Below are 15417 nucleotides of genomic sequence, written 5' to 3' on the forward strand. Positions count from 1 at the left end.
TTGTAAAACAATAAATAGTTTAAATAGTGATGACTTTTTGATTTGTCTCAAAAATTCTCAGGTTTCCCAAGAAAGATGTGAAATATGTGATGATAGTGATGTATACACAATTATTAAAGTAGTTCATTGACTATTTCTGAAATCAGTGGTAAAGCAATTTAAAACAGTGCTTAAAACAATAATAGACTTGATGATGGTAAAATGGAGCCACTGAATTTGTCTTATATGAGAAAAAACCTGAAATATCTTTTGCAGGGGTGCGACAGAGTCTCTTTACAAAGCTCTGGCTGTCTTGGAACTCACTACATAGATTAGATTAGGCTGGCCTAGAACTCACACAGAATCACCAGCCTCTGCCTCCCATGTGCTGAGATCAAAGGTGTACGCCACTACACCTGGCCTGAAATATCTTCAGCTTAACTTTTCTGCTTTGGTGCTAACCATTTATTTTTATATTTGTTTGCCCATTATTTGAGTTTGACTTGCATTGGTAATTGACTTCATTAAATATTGCAAATGTTTCAGTCTATGAAAGTTGTAAAGATTGAGGACACACTGTGAATATGACATTGGTGACATAGTGTATGGCCTAGAATGTCATGTACACATTAGCTATTTTACCCTACACCTAGAATCTCCCCCTGAACCCATTTGCACAAGGGGAAGATTATCTCTTGAGCAGCCAACACCTTTCTTGCAATGGAATTGGAAACTTATCCCAGAATCCAGAGGGTGAACTCATGAGGAAATTGGTCTCTGCATAGGTTGTAGCTAGAGCTGGACCTCCAGGCTCCATGGGCCACTGTGTTTTCACTCTTCCCTTCCCCTCCGCTTGTCACATCCACCCGTGGAGGAATGGATGTGACCCTCATTCAATACAAAGTACTGAAAATGATGTAGAGACATGAACAACGCAACAACTAAAAAAAAGGTAGAAAACAATCCTTTCCCCAAAACTACTATATTATTCTATGATAAAGTAACTTAGTTTGATACATAGGAAGCTTTGGATAATTCCTGGATTTTTGTTGCAAATTAAACAACTTGATTTTGACCTTTATGCACCTTTAGAAAAGAAGGGTTAGGAAAGGAAAAAAATGTGTGGTGGTGTTTTAGCAAGAATTGGTTGCAATAACAGTTTAGTACTCTGGGTGTCGCTGTTCACCACTCAGGGGTGAAAATCAGGTATTTAAAATAAGAGCAAGATTTCCGGAGCACAAAAGACTGGTTTTGGTCTTAAGGAAAGCATCAATCTGGACTCCCCGGAGCGCCAGCGTCCAAAGGTGCAAGTCCGTTGTCTTTAAACCCAAAGACTGTGGGGCTCCTCAGGCCTGCACAGGCTTAACGCCCAAGCTCAGGACTCTCTGCGGCGGGACTGCAATGGCGGCTCCTTACCGAGCAGACTGCAGGGGACTAGTCTGGATCTGCATTTTCCTTGGATCCCTATGCGACATCCGCGCGGAACTGATCCGGTACTCCGTGCCAGAGGAGCTGGAAAGGGGCTCTGCGGTGGGTAACCTAGCCAAGGACCTGGGGCTGGAGCCCGGGAAGCTGACAGAACGCGGAGTCCGCATCGTCTCCAGAGGTAAGACCCAGCTCTTTGCTCTGAACCCGCGAAGCGGCAGCTTGGTGACAGCGGAGAGGATCGACAGGGAAGGGCTCTGTGACAGATCCCCAAAGTGTACCGCAAATCTGGAGATTCTCCTAGAGGATAAAGTGAGGATTCTTGCTGTAGAGGTGGAAATTATCGATGTTAATGATAATGCCCCCAGCTTTGGAGCGCAGCAGAGGGAAATAAAAGTCGCTGAAAATGAAAATCTTGGGACAAGATTTCCTCTTCCTGAAGCTTTTGATCCAGATATAGGGATGAACGCCTTGCAGGGTTACCAGCTCAGCTCTAATGGTCACTTCTCCCTGGACGTGCAAAGTGGGGCGGATGGGATTAAGTACCCGGAGCTGGTGCTGGAGAACGCCTTAGACCGTGAGGAAGAAGCAGTTCATCACCTGGTTCTAACCGCCTTCGATGGAGGCGACCCGGTTCGCTCTGGTACTGCCACAATTCAAATCACACTGGTGGACACCAATGACAATGCTCCTGTGTTCACTCAGCCAGAGTACCACGTTAGTGTGAAGGAGAATTTGCCCACAGGCACCCGGCTACTTACCGTAAAAGCTACTGACCCAGATGAAGGAGCCAACGGAGAAGTGACATATTCTTTCCGGAACGTAAGAGACAAAATATCCCAGCTCTTCCAGTTGAATTCTCTGAGTGGGGACATAACAATGTTGGGGGAGCTGGATTATGAGGACTCCGGATTCTATGACGTTGACGTAGAAGCCCACGACGGGCCTGGTCTGCGAGCCAGAAGTAAGGTACTGGTGACCGTCGTGGATGTAAACGACAATGCTCCAGAAGTCACCGTTACCTCTCTCACCAGCTCCGTCCAAGAAGCTTCCTCCCCGGGCACAGTGATTGCACTTTTCAATGTGCATGACAGTGACTCTGGAGAAAATGGCCTTGTCACTTGTTCTATTCCAGATAATCTTCCATTCAGGCTTGAAAAGACCTATGGAAATTATTATCGGTTGTTGATACACAGAACTCTGGACAGGGAAGAAGTCTCCGAATATAACATTACCATAACTGCTACCGACCAGGGAACCCCACCACTGTCTACAGAGACTTACATCTCACTGCAAGTGGTGGACATCAATGACAACCCACCCACCTTCACCCACGCCTCCTATGCTGCCTACATTCCAGAAAACAACCCTAGAGGGGCCTCCATCTTATCCATAACAGCCCAGGACCCAGACAGCGGTGAGAATGCCCAGGTAATCTACTCTCTGTCCGAGGACACTGTCCAGGGGGCACCTCTGTCCTCCTACATCTCCATCAACTCTAACACTGGTGTCCTCTATGCACTGCGTTCCTTTGATTATGAGCAGTTTCAAGACTTGAAGCTACTAGTGACAGCCAGGGACAGTGGGAACCCTCCACTCAGCAGCAATGTGTCCCTGAGCTTGTTTGTGCTGGATCAGAATGACAATACACCTGAGATCCTGTACCCCACCCTCCCCACTGATGGCTCTACTGGTGTGGAGCTGACACCTCGTTCTGCAGAACCTGGATATCTGGTGACCAAGGTGGTGGCGGTGGACAGAGACTCCGGACAGAACGCCTGGCTGTCCTACCGTCTGCTCAAGGCCAGTGAGCCAGGGCTCTTCTCGGTGGGGCTACACACGGGCGAGGTGCGCACTACACGGGCCCTGCTGGACAGAGATGCCCTCAAGCAGAGTCTAGTGGTGGCTGTGCAGGACCACGGCCAGCCCCCTCTCTCTGCCACGGTCACGCTCACCATAGCTGTGGCAGATAACATTCCAGACATCCTGGCAGATCTGGGCAGCATTAACACTCACATTGACCAGGAAGATGCAGACATCACACTGTACCTGGTGGTGGCTGTGGCTGTGGTCTCTTGCGTCTTCTTGGCCTTTGTCATTGCGCTGCTGATACACAAGCTCCGTCACTGGCATGCAACTCGCCTGCTTCGGGCTGCAGGTAATGGGTTGTCATCCATGCCTGCATCACACTTTGTGGGCGTGGATGGTGTACATGCTTTCCTACAGACCTATTCTCATGAGGTCTCCCTCACAGCAGACTCGGGGAAGAGTCACCTGATCTTTCCACAACCCAATTACGCAGACACACTCATCAGCCAGGAGAGCTGTGGGAAGAGTGATCCGCTCCTGGTATCTCAAGACTTGCTTGAAATAAAAGGAGATTCCAGTCTTCTTCAGGTGAGTGAGTCAGTCCTGTAATGGGTCTTACCTTACTAAATCACAGGCAAGGGGTTTCATAAAGTGCCTCCAGTTGTATGTGTGTTGTATCAAATATGTACACTTCTTTATTAACAGCCCCTTGCTTTAAAAAGGATAACGATTAATGATAGTCACCACATTAAAAAGTCATTTGTTGATTAATAAAATAATCTTTTTTTCTTTTTGTAATTATGGGAGTTGAATACAGGCTTTGGGCATATAGGCAAGTCCTATGTTACTGAGTTACATCCTGAACCATCATTATCTATTATTTATCCTTCATAGTCTACATTCAGTAGTGATTTTGGTAAGAATTCCTTAATTTAGCTGGGCAGTGGTGGCACACAACTTTGATCCCAACATTCGGGAGGCAGAGGAATGCAATCTCTGTGAGTTAGAAGCTAGCCTGGTCTACAGTGTGAGTTCCAGGACAGCCAAGAATACATAGAGAAACTCTTTTTTAAAAAAACAAAAAAATCCTTAATTTTCTACCTCTAAACTATTCAAATTTTAAATGTCATTTTTCTATGTGCATTTGAAGGCTAGAATTTACTTGTGAATAATTTCTATTTACATCACTTTTCTCATGATGTTAATGGGTAAATCCCACCTGAATATTTTAAAGCATTTCAACTACAGTTTCACTTATTTTGTGTGTGTATCTATATGTTGGAGGACAACTGTGGGGAATCAGTTCTCTCCTTCTGCTATGTGGGTCCAAGAGATCAAATTCAGATTGACAGGTGTGTGCCCAATGCTTTTAGCCACTGAGCCAATTTACATGCCATAACCTGAATTTTTTAAAATTTCCCCTTATTACATTCAATTGTCCTTTGCTTGGTGTTTACTTCCCCTTCCTTGAAAGGATTTTTTTCTATTGTAATTATACAATGACAATTTGTAATGAGTCTTTCTCTGTCTCAACAGCTGGCTCCCAAATATTGACACAGAGAGACTTCTTATTAATTATGAAAGCTTGGCCTTAGCTTAGGCTTATTTCTGACTAACTCTTATAACTTAACCCATTTCTATTCCTCTATGCGCTATCATGTGGCTCCTGGCTTTTACCTCTCCTCCTCTGTGTCCTGCCTCCTCTGCATCCAGCTGGTGACTCTGCCTTTCCTCCTCTCCAAGACCTCTCTGTCCCCAGATGTCCCACCCAACCTCTTCCTGCCTAGCCATTGGCCATTCAGCTCTTTATTAAACCAATTACAGTGACACATCTTCACACAGTATAAAGGAATATTCCACAAAAACAATTTATGTCTAGTGAGGAAAATATTTAACCTTTAGCTATGACACTAACTTCTCTGTGGACTGGTATATTTAATATGATTTTTAAAGCAAATTCTGACTGTCTAGCTTAGGCTGGCCTTTTACTCACTATGCAACCTATCCAAGATGACCTGCAATTCACAATCCTCTTTAAATGCTATAATTAGAGATGTGTGCCATTATGCCCAATTCAAATATTTTGTTGTTGCTGATACAAAGTACACCCAGAGTATCTAATACAACTTGGTTATTGCCCAAAAATATTGACCATTTAATTTCACTCATGTAAATAAATTATAAGAATAATTTTCATAATTTCTAAATTCCCTGTTATGACACCACCTGCAAAACAGAATTTGCTTAAATCTTTCTGGTTTTCACCAGGTAAGGTTGGGTGACTTGGATTCCGGACTGATATTATTCTTAGTACTTAGTCAATTGATCTCATTCTCATCTGTCAGAATCCCTGAAATTATTCTTGGAAGGTTTACCACTATGTGACCTGGGATGACACAAAGTATCCCCTGACATGACATAAAGTATTTTGTGTGTCGGAGATATGCCAGACTTTTATTCCCTAAGCTTTCATATAGTCCTATGAGTTAATCCAGAATAAATGAAAATCTATACACAAATTCATGGGGTTTCTATAAATGGGAATTGTAGTAAGATTGCTGGATATGGCTCAATACAGTGATTTAGAAAGGAGAGTTGATTCTATGTGGCTTTGTGTTCGTGAGAAGCTGTGTACGATACACAGAATGGGTAGGAATGAGGTTACATGATAACCAGCTAGTTCTGAGCAAGGAAAGAGATAATAAATGAATACTGGATGAGACTATCTGAGAACACATTATTCCAAACACTGTGGTGATAAAATATAACTCAGAGGTGTTTGTTCGGTTGGCCTAAAATTGGGTAAAACACACTCAGATATTGACATTAAGAATATATTCTGCCAGAGTAATATATGTCAATGATTTGGTGAACAGTAAATAATTTATAACTTGCTATCACAAGTTATAATAGAAAAAATGTTTTGTATAAATGAGTCCTTAAGAAAATACAACTTCTGATTGGACAAGTTACTGTTTATCCATGTCGTGGACTACTCCATGAGAAACAAATGCAGAGCTTTATGTACTCGTATGAAACAAAATATTTGACTGAAAGTCCAGAGTGGGGGTTCATATGTGGTTTTATTACTGAATGAAAGAAGTGATAAGGAGAACGTTATGGTGTAATGTTTTCATTTGAATAAAAGGAGGGAAGGGGACAAAGTTTATTTAAAGGTCGGCTGTGCTACACAAAGCGTAACAAGAAACTTAGAACTCATTCCACTTGAGGATGAGAGATGTGCTACACGATTCATAGATGATAATAAAGACCCATACCATATGTGGCTTCTGAATTTGGAACAATTTCAATATATTACGCATTTTTAAAACAAATAAATACACCATAAATCTAAACCAACAACAACAAAAATTCAAAGGTTTGCAAACTTCAGTGCAATTTTTGAGAAGACCTCTGGGCGTCGCTGTAGGTCAAAAGAAGAGAAAGACCATTTCCCAGACGCGTTTGGGAGACTAGGAGAGTAACTTCCTGTGCAAACCAACCATAGAGGAGAAGCCAGTACACATCAGGATACAGTAAACGACCCCAAGAAAAGTGGCGCTAGCCGGTTTCAGCCACTAAGGGAGGGCTTACCCTCACCGACTCAGGAGCACAGCGGCAGCGCGAGCTAGGAGGATGAGGCGGAGCTCTGGGAGCGGACTGGCCCGGTGGCTGCAGGTTCTGTCGCTCTTCCTCCTGCCATTGTTCCACGGAGCTCTCCCGGATCAGATCCGCTACTCCATTCCCGAGGAGCTGGCCAAGAACTCGATGGTAGGAAACCTCGCCAAGGATCTGGGGCTGGGTGTCCAGGATCTATCCACCCGGAAGCTGAGGGTCAGCGCAGAGAAGGAATATTTTACTGTAAACCCAGAGAGCGGGGATTTACTTGTGGGTGACAGAATAGACAGAGAGCAGGTGTGCGGGAAGCAGCCTCTGTGTGTTCTGGAATTCGATATTGTCGCTGAGAAGCCATTAAATATTTTCCATGTAGCTGTAATTCTTCAAGATATAAATGACAACGCTCCTCAGTTCAAACAGAGCGAGGTGGATTTAAACATTGGAGAGTCCACCAGACCAGGTAAAGCATTTCCATTGGATCCAGCCCTCGATTCAGATGCTGGTTCTAATTCACTGCAAAAATACTACCTCGGTGACAATGAATACTTTGAAGTCACAGAGAATGAGAGTCCAGATGGATGTAAATATCCTGAGTTGATTCTAAAACGTTTTCTGGACAGAGAAGAGCATAATTTTCACCAGCTGGTCCTCACTGCTGTGGATGGGGGGAATCCTCCCCGAAGTGGCACTGCCCAGATCCGAATCCAAGTCACAGACGCCAATGATAACCCTCCAGTGTTCACCCAGGACGTGTACAGGGTCACCCTCCGGGAGGATGTGCCCCCAGGCTTCTCCGTGCTTCAGGTGACAGCCACCGACCAAGATGAGGGCGTCAACGCAGAGATCACTTATTCTTTTCACAATGTGGATGAACAAGTGGAACGTTTTTTCAACTTAGACAAACGAACGGGAGAAATCACGACAAAGAGTAGTTTGGATTTTGAGACTACTAAAACTTACTCCCTGAATGTAGAAGCAAAAGACCCCGGAGACCTAGCATCCCATTGCCGTATCCAAGTGGAAATTCTGGATGAGAATGATTGTGCACCCGAAATAATTGTGACTTCAGTATTTACCCCCCTACCGGAAGATTCTCCACTAGGAACAGTCATCGCCTTGATAAAAACGAGGGACAAAGACTCCGGAAGAAATGGAGACGTTTACTGCAACGTCTTGGGAAATGCAGAGTTTGTGTTGAAATCATCTTCGAAGAATTATTACAAACTAGTAACAGACAGAACTCTAGACCGGGAAGAGATCCCAGACTATAACGTCACCATCGTAGCTACCGACAGGGGTAAGCCGCCACTCTCCTCCAACGTAATCATCACCCTCCACATATCAGACGTCAACGACAATGCACCGCTTTTCCACCAGGCCTCCTACTTGGTCCACGTGGCAGAGAACAACCCGCCTGGAGCCTCCATCGCTCAAGTCAGCGCCTCTGACCCCGATTTGGGATCCAATGGTCACATTTCCTACTCCATCATAGCCAGCGACCTAGAGCCAAAGGCGCTGTCCTCTTTCGTTTCTGTGAACCAGGACAGCGGAGTGGTGTTCGCTCAGCGCGCCTTCGACCACGAGCAGCTGCGCTCCTTCCAGCTGACCCTGCAGGCGCGCGACCAGGGCTCGCCCGCGCTCAGCGCCAACGTGAGCATGCGCGTGCTGGTGGGCGACCGCAACGACAACGCACCGCGCGTGCTGTACCCCGCGCTCGAGCCCGACGGCTCTGCACTCTTCGACATGGTACCGCGCGCTGCCGAACCCGGATACCTGGTCACTAAGGTGGTGGCTGTGGACGCAGACTCGGGACACAACGCCTGGCTGTCGTACCACGTGCTGCAGGCCAGCGATCCCGGGCTCTTCAGCCTGGGGCTGCGCACTGGCGAGGTGCGCACAGCGCGTGCCTTGGGCGACAGGGACGCGGCGCGGCAGCGCCTTCTGGTCGCTGTGCGCGATGGTGGACAGCCACCGCTCTCGGCTACAGCCACGCTGCACCTGATCTTCGCTGACAGCCTGCAGGAGGTCCTGCCAGACCTCAGCGATGACCCTCTGCCATCAGACCCCCAGAGTGAGCTTCAGTTTTACCTGGTGGTGGCCTTGGCCCTGATCTCAGTCCTCTTCCTCCTGGCGGTGATTCTGGCTATTGCTCTGCGCCTGCGGCACTCCTCCAGCTCAGCTGTCTGGGGCTGCTTTCAGCCTAGTCTCAGCTCCAACCCTACCACTGGAGTTCTCCCCAGTTACACTGAGGGGACATTGCCTTATTCCTACAATGTATGCATTGCCTCACAATCAGCTAAGACAGAGTTTAATTTTCTCAATGTGACTCCGGAAGTAGCTCCTCAGGACCTCCTCTGTGACGACACCTCTTGGATGCCAGATACTCTTGGAGACACTGAGGTTCCTTTTGTCTCGGATTCTGTCTCAAAGGTGAGCTTCAGTTTAATTCGTTTTTCTACTTAGGGTTTCAGTGTTTATTAATAAATCACTAAGTAGTTTTGGTGGTTTCGTTGCCTATTTCATTGTCTTGTGACTTAGTCAGCCTTGAACGGTGTTCTGCCTTAAGTGCATTAACCTTATCCAAATGACAGCTTACAGAAGGGTTTCTACCTTGGATGTGCAGTTTACTTGCCTGTAACCACAAGTGTTCACAGCGTGAGCTACATCTTTTTCTTTGCCTCTACATTCCTCTCTACCCCACAAAGCTCATCACTATTGGAAATCTGAAAGGTTCTTTTCGTGTCAGATCTCTAATACTCAAATTTTGGTTCTGCTTCCTCTTAGATTTGTAGTGATTCAGAGTAAACACGGTCCTCATATTACTAGTTTGTGAAAACTGAATGTCAAAGAAACACATCACCAAGGGTGGTGGCTTGTTATCAACAAAGCATGGTGGGTAGGGTACTGTTCAACTGACTTTTTGGCAAACATTGTGAGTGTCTTACAAGCAAAGTGTCTTGGGTTTCCTGGAAGCTTTTTCTAATTTTTGCTTCTACTTTATGTGTATGGGTGTTTTGCCTGCATGTACGTCTGTGCACCTGGTACACACAGAGGCTAGAAGAATCCTGGATCCGCTCGAACTGGAGTTGCAGATGGTTGTGAAACAACATGTGGGTGCTGGGAATCGAACCCAGGTTCTCTGGAAGAGCAGCTAGTGTTCTTAACTGCTAAGCCATCTTTCCAGCTGTCCCCAGGTTTCTTTTTAGAGGATGGGCAAACTATGAAGCCTGAAGTGTTCATTAGGAAGAGTGAATTATGTTAATAAATGTGAGATAGCATCTTCATGAATAACTTGCTCTTTAAAAAAATGCACAGTGAGGAAATGTTTGCAACCTGTCCTCATGTCGATTTCTACAAAAAGATCTGAAATGGTATGGTTTGGAATGTTTGCTCATTTATTCATGTATTTCTTTATTGATGGTACTAAGGATGAAATGTGAGGTCTCATGACTCCACAGCAAGCAGTCTACCAACTGAACCATATCTCGGGCCCTAGATTGTAAAAGTGCGGTGTCAACCCTCTCAATTCACAAAAAAAATTACAGGCATCAACTAAAATCTTTTCCTGTTGATGAGTTATTAGGTAAAATTTGTTTTTCTCACAGGAAGGGCTCTCTGAACTGTCATTTTCTGCCATGATTTTTCTTTTCATCTGTTAATCTTAAGAGTGATGACATTAAATATCTGCCTCTAAACAAATAGGCCACTGACTACTGCTAACTAGATACCTATGTTTCCCCCCATGAGAGCTAAATGAAGCCCCACCTCTCACGGTCACTATTCTGGCTGCCACCAAGATCTTGTCACAGTGAAATGTCTACAAGTATTGTGAATATAGTAATAGGAAGACATAAGTAATGCAGGTGACCCAAAGGTCTGAGGCAGTGAAGATCTTATAGCCTTAGGTTGGAAATTTGGAGACTTTCTCAAAAACTTCACTAGTACGCTGTCTATGTTTCTGCACGTGACAGCAAATATGGGCCATACTGCAAAGAGACATTGAGAGCTGGGTTTGTTTCCCTGGCACACTAAGGCACTATTAGGCAGATTTTCATAAACCTATCCTGATCTTAAAAATGAAGCCTTGACATCAGCAAAGGTAAAAATTTCAATTTCTTGGTTAAACAGATTTGATGTGGTTAAGACATAAGGACTCGGTGGTACATGAAATCAAACTTTTCTGGAGAAGTAAAATAAAACTAATTATATTGATCTTAGGTTGTGGAAGGTTTATTGTCAGAATTAAAACTTAATTAAATATAAACACTGCTACACAATAATATATTAAATACGCAGCAAAAACCTTGGAAATGAAAAAAATAACTGAACCAAGGAGGACTAAAAAAATGGAATTGGTGTAGTAACTGGTTAGGACTCTGAGCGTCGCTGTTCACCAGCCTGGGAAAGAAACAGTCATAAAAGCGACCAGTTCCCAGCTTCCTCCGCACTAATCAGAGACCAGACAAGCTACTGGGGAACGCAAGCCATTTCAACTCCTGCTCTCGTCAGCTTTAGAAAGGCAAGGAACCAGCCGGTGAACCAGGACTAAGAGGAAAGGGAAGGAAGAAAAGACAATGGCGGATCCACCAAGGCGCTGGAGCTGCAGCGACCTGCTCAAGTTCTTCATGCTGCTAGGGACGCTGTGTGCGCCAGGAAAGGGGCAGATCCGCTACTCGGTGCGGGAGGAGCTGGACAAAGGCTCCTTCGTGGGCAGCATCGCCAAGGACCTGGGGCTGGAGCCCCGCGAGCTGGCGGAGCGCGGGGTCCGCATCGTCTCCAGAGGTAGGTCGCAGCTTTTCTCGCTGAGCCCGCGAGGTGGCAGCTTGGTCACCGCGGGGAGGATAGACCGGGAGGAGCTGTGCGCTCAGAGCGCACCCTGTCTCGTCAGCTTTAACATCTTGGTTGAGAATAAGATGAAAATCTATGGAGTTGAGGTGGAAATCCTTGATATTAATGATAACTTCCCCCGGTTCCGCGATGAGGAGTTAAAAGTAAAAGTTAATGAAAACGCAGCTGCAGGAACACGGCTGGTGCTCCCCTTCGCGAGAGATGGGGATGTGGGTGTGAATTCCCTCCAGGGTTACCAGCTCAGCTCCAACCCGCACTTCTCTCTGGACGTGAAGAGCGGATCTGATGGGCAAAAGCATCCAGAGCTGGTGTTGGAACAGCCCCTGGACCGTGAGAAAGAGTCTGCTCACGACCTGGTCCTCACAGCGTTGGACGGCGGAAACCCAGTGCATTCTAGCACTGTCCACATCAGCGTGACCGTCCTCGACGCAAACGATAACGCACCCCTGTTCACTCAAAGCGAATATAGCGTGAGTGTTCCGGAGAACACACCTGTGGGCGCTCGACTCCTCACACTCACCGCCACGGATGCGGACGAGGGAATCAACGCGAAATTGACCTTCTCTTTTCGCAACGAGGAAGACAAAATTTCCGAGACTTTCCAGCTCGATTCTAATCTGGGGGAAATCTCAACTATTCAATCTCTGGACTACGAAGAGTCCAGATTCTATCTCATGGAGGTGGTAGCCCAAGACGGAGGTGCTCTTCTTGCCAGCGCTAAGGTGTTGGTCACAGTCCAGGACGTGAATGACAATGCCCCGGAAGTGATACTCACCTCCCTCACCAGTTCCGTTTCTGAAGACTGTCTACCCGGAACCATAATTGCACTCTTCAGCGTACACGATGCTGATTCTGGGGAGAATGGAGAGATTTCGTGTTCTATTCCCAAGCACTTGCCCTTCAAACTGGAAAAGTCAGTTGATAATTACTATCACCTGTTAACAACGAGAGCCCTGGACAGAGAAGAGACTTCGGATTATAACATCACAGTGACCGTAACTGACCATGGGACGCCTCCCCTGTCTACGGAAAACCACATCTCTCTGAGAGTAACAGACATAAACGACAACCCGCCCACCTTCTCTCGTTCCTCCTATTCCACTTCCATCTCAGAAAATAACCCCAGAGGTGTCTCCATTTTTTCGGTGACTGCCTATGACGCTGACAGCGGCGATAACGCTCGGGTCACTTACTCCCTGGCTGAATATACATTCCAGGAAGCTCCTGTGTCCTCCTACGTCTCCATTAACTCTGACACTGGTGTCCTGTACGCCTTGCAGTCCTTTGACTATGAGCACCTGAGAGACCTGCAGCTACTGGTGACAGCTAAGGACAGTGGGAACCCTCCACTCAGCAGCAATGTGTCACTGGGCTTGTTTGTGCTGGACCAGAATGACAACGTTCCTGAGATCCTGTACCCAGCTCTTCCTACCGATGGTTCCACTGGTGTGGAACTGGCACCCCGCTCTGCAGAGCCTGGATACTTGGTAACCAAAGTAGTGGCGGTGGACAGAGACTCCGGACAGAACGCCTGGCTGTCCTACCGCCTGCTCAAGGCCAGCGAGCCAGGGCTCTTCTCCATTGGGCTTCACACAGGGGAGGTGCGTACAGCGAGGACTCTATCGGATAGAGACGCACTCAAGCAGAGCCTGGTGGTGGCTGTCCAGGACCACGGCCAGCCCCCTCTCTCAGCCACGGTCACCGTTACTATCGCTGTAGGGGATAGCATCCCGGATGTGCTGATTGACTTAGGCAGCAGCAACACTCCTACAGAGCCCCAGGATTCAGACCTCACACTCTACCTGGTGATATCAGTGGCCGTGGTGTCCTGTGTCTTCCTAGGATTCGTTACTGTGCTGTTGGCCCTCAGGCTTAGGCACTGGCACATGTCACGCCTGCTTCAGACTTCCACAGGCAGACTGGCCAGCATGCCTGCCTCTCATTTTGTGGGTATGGATGGGGTACAGGCTTACCTTCAGACCTACTCCCATGAAATCTCCCTCACTACAGATTCCAAAAACAGCCACCTGATCTTCCCCCAGCCCAATTATGCCGACAGACTCATTAGTGAAGAGAGCTGTGATAAGAGTGAGCCTCTCCTGATACCGGATAGTAGTCACGCAAACAAGGGAGAGCCTGGAGCTGTTCAGGTCAGTTTTCTCTTTCGCTAAGAACCAGAGCATTCTCTTCATTTGTCTCCTCACTCATTTTTCTGGTAGAGCAAAATCAGACAGTTATATAGTGGATCATCATTTGCGGTATTGAAGTTTAACTCAATTTTGTCCAGTAATGGATACTTTTTCAAATTATATTTGGGACTGAATGTCTTTTCTCAGTGTATGGACATTTTAGAAAATCTAGCTGATAACAGTAGTCCCACCTTAAAGGAAATCCACAAACATAATTACTTCCTTTAAAATGTTGCTAGTTTAAGGGTAACAAGTATTTTCCAGCATGCCAGCTTTTTAGCAAACTCCTCACACTTGCAAATCAAGCACTTCCTTGACTGAGCTGTCTCCCTATCCCTCTTTCCATTACTTTTAAAGAAAAATTTTATATCTGGTTATGTATCCTGAAACAAGCTTTGTGCAATGGAGAAACATTCTTTAAATCTCTATAAACAACTAATAGATGTTACATTATAAAATGCTTGTTCTATACACTGTAAGTATATGTACCCTCCATACATTATATTCTTTTAAGTATTAGTTGTATGTGTGTTAGGAAAGATTCCTTTCCCATAAAATGAGGTACTCACACAGTAGTGAGAAGGCACTTTGCTTGCATATATTTTGAAAGTCTTGTTTCAGTGATTATTTTTAATGTTTGGAAAGTATGGATGCTGAGGCAGGGGAGATGGTTCAGCAGTCAAGAGCACTTGTGCTCTTACAGAGGACCCCAGTTAGGTTCCCATAACCAATATGGCAGCTCACAGCTGTCTATAACTCCAGTTTCAGGGCATCTGGCACCCTCCTCTGGCTTCCATAGGTTCCAGGCATGCACTTGGTACACATACAAGCAGATAATACACTTATACACATAAAATAAAAATAAATAATTTTAAAATAACCCATCCCCAGAACTGATGTACAAACAAAAAAGCTGGGTACATGTCTATAACCGCAATGCTGGGGAAGCAGGAGTGATGGAGACATGAAGAACCCTGGGACTTGCTGTCCAGTCAGACTGGCCAATCAGTGAGCTCTAGGTTTCATGAAAGACCCTGTCTCAAAAATAGAAGAGTGATAGAAGACCACACCTGACATCAGCCTCTAGCCTCTGCATATCACCACCAAAATAATAATGATACTGGTAAAAAAAAAAAAATGACAGTGAATTTCTAGAATCCTGAGCATCATGAACAATCTGAGATGCTCTAATGCTTTGTGCTATAAACTGGGATTGTGTTGCTGTATACCTGACAAGTTTTAGAATAACAATATACTACGTAAGTTAAATATATTTTTATTCACGTAGGTTTTCTAGTTTGGAAATTTAGTTAAAACTATAAGACACTAGCTGGGGAGTGCACACTTTTAATTCCAGCACTCTGGAGGCAGAGGCAGGAAGATCTCTGAGTTTGATATCAGCTTGGCCTGCAGAGTGAGTTCCAGGGTATCCAAGAATATACAGAGAAACCCTGTCTCAGAAAAAAACTGTAAGACACATGTCATGAGTTTTGAAACAGCATATTTATTGACTAGCAAAGAATGTCCGTTAAAAATGCTTAAATGATCT

At 45.6% G+C, this 15417-nt stretch overlaps 1 protein-coding gene across 6 annotated transcripts in view; it reads left to right on the plus strand.

Annotated features, from left to right (window-relative positions):
- The window catches only part of LOC118594666 (protocadherin gamma-C4), a 182586-nt gene that overhangs the window by 15932 nt on the left and 151237 nt on the right, over nt 1-15417 (plus strand). Inside the window, exon 1 of one of the 6 annotated variants that reach the window (XM_036204757.1) lies at nt 1195-3801. The exons of 3 other annotated variants lie outside the window; for them this stretch is intronic. In XM_036204757.1, the coding sequence (XP_036060650.1) occupies nt 1381-3801 (2421 nt within the window). In that variant the 5' untranslated portion in view covers nt 1195-1380. Of the gene's footprint in view, nt 1-1194; nt 3802-6694; nt 9262-11294; nt 13830-15417 lie in introns of those variants that run through there. 2 more of the 6 variants (XM_036204751.1, XM_036204742.1) reach the window with 2 other exon arrangements.

Source organism: Onychomys torridus, chromosome 13, assembly GCF_903995425.1.
Source record: "Onychomys torridus chromosome 13, mOncTor1.1, whole genome shotgun sequence".
NCBI lineage: Eukaryota > Metazoa > Chordata > Mammalia > Rodentia > Cricetidae > Onychomys > Onychomys torridus.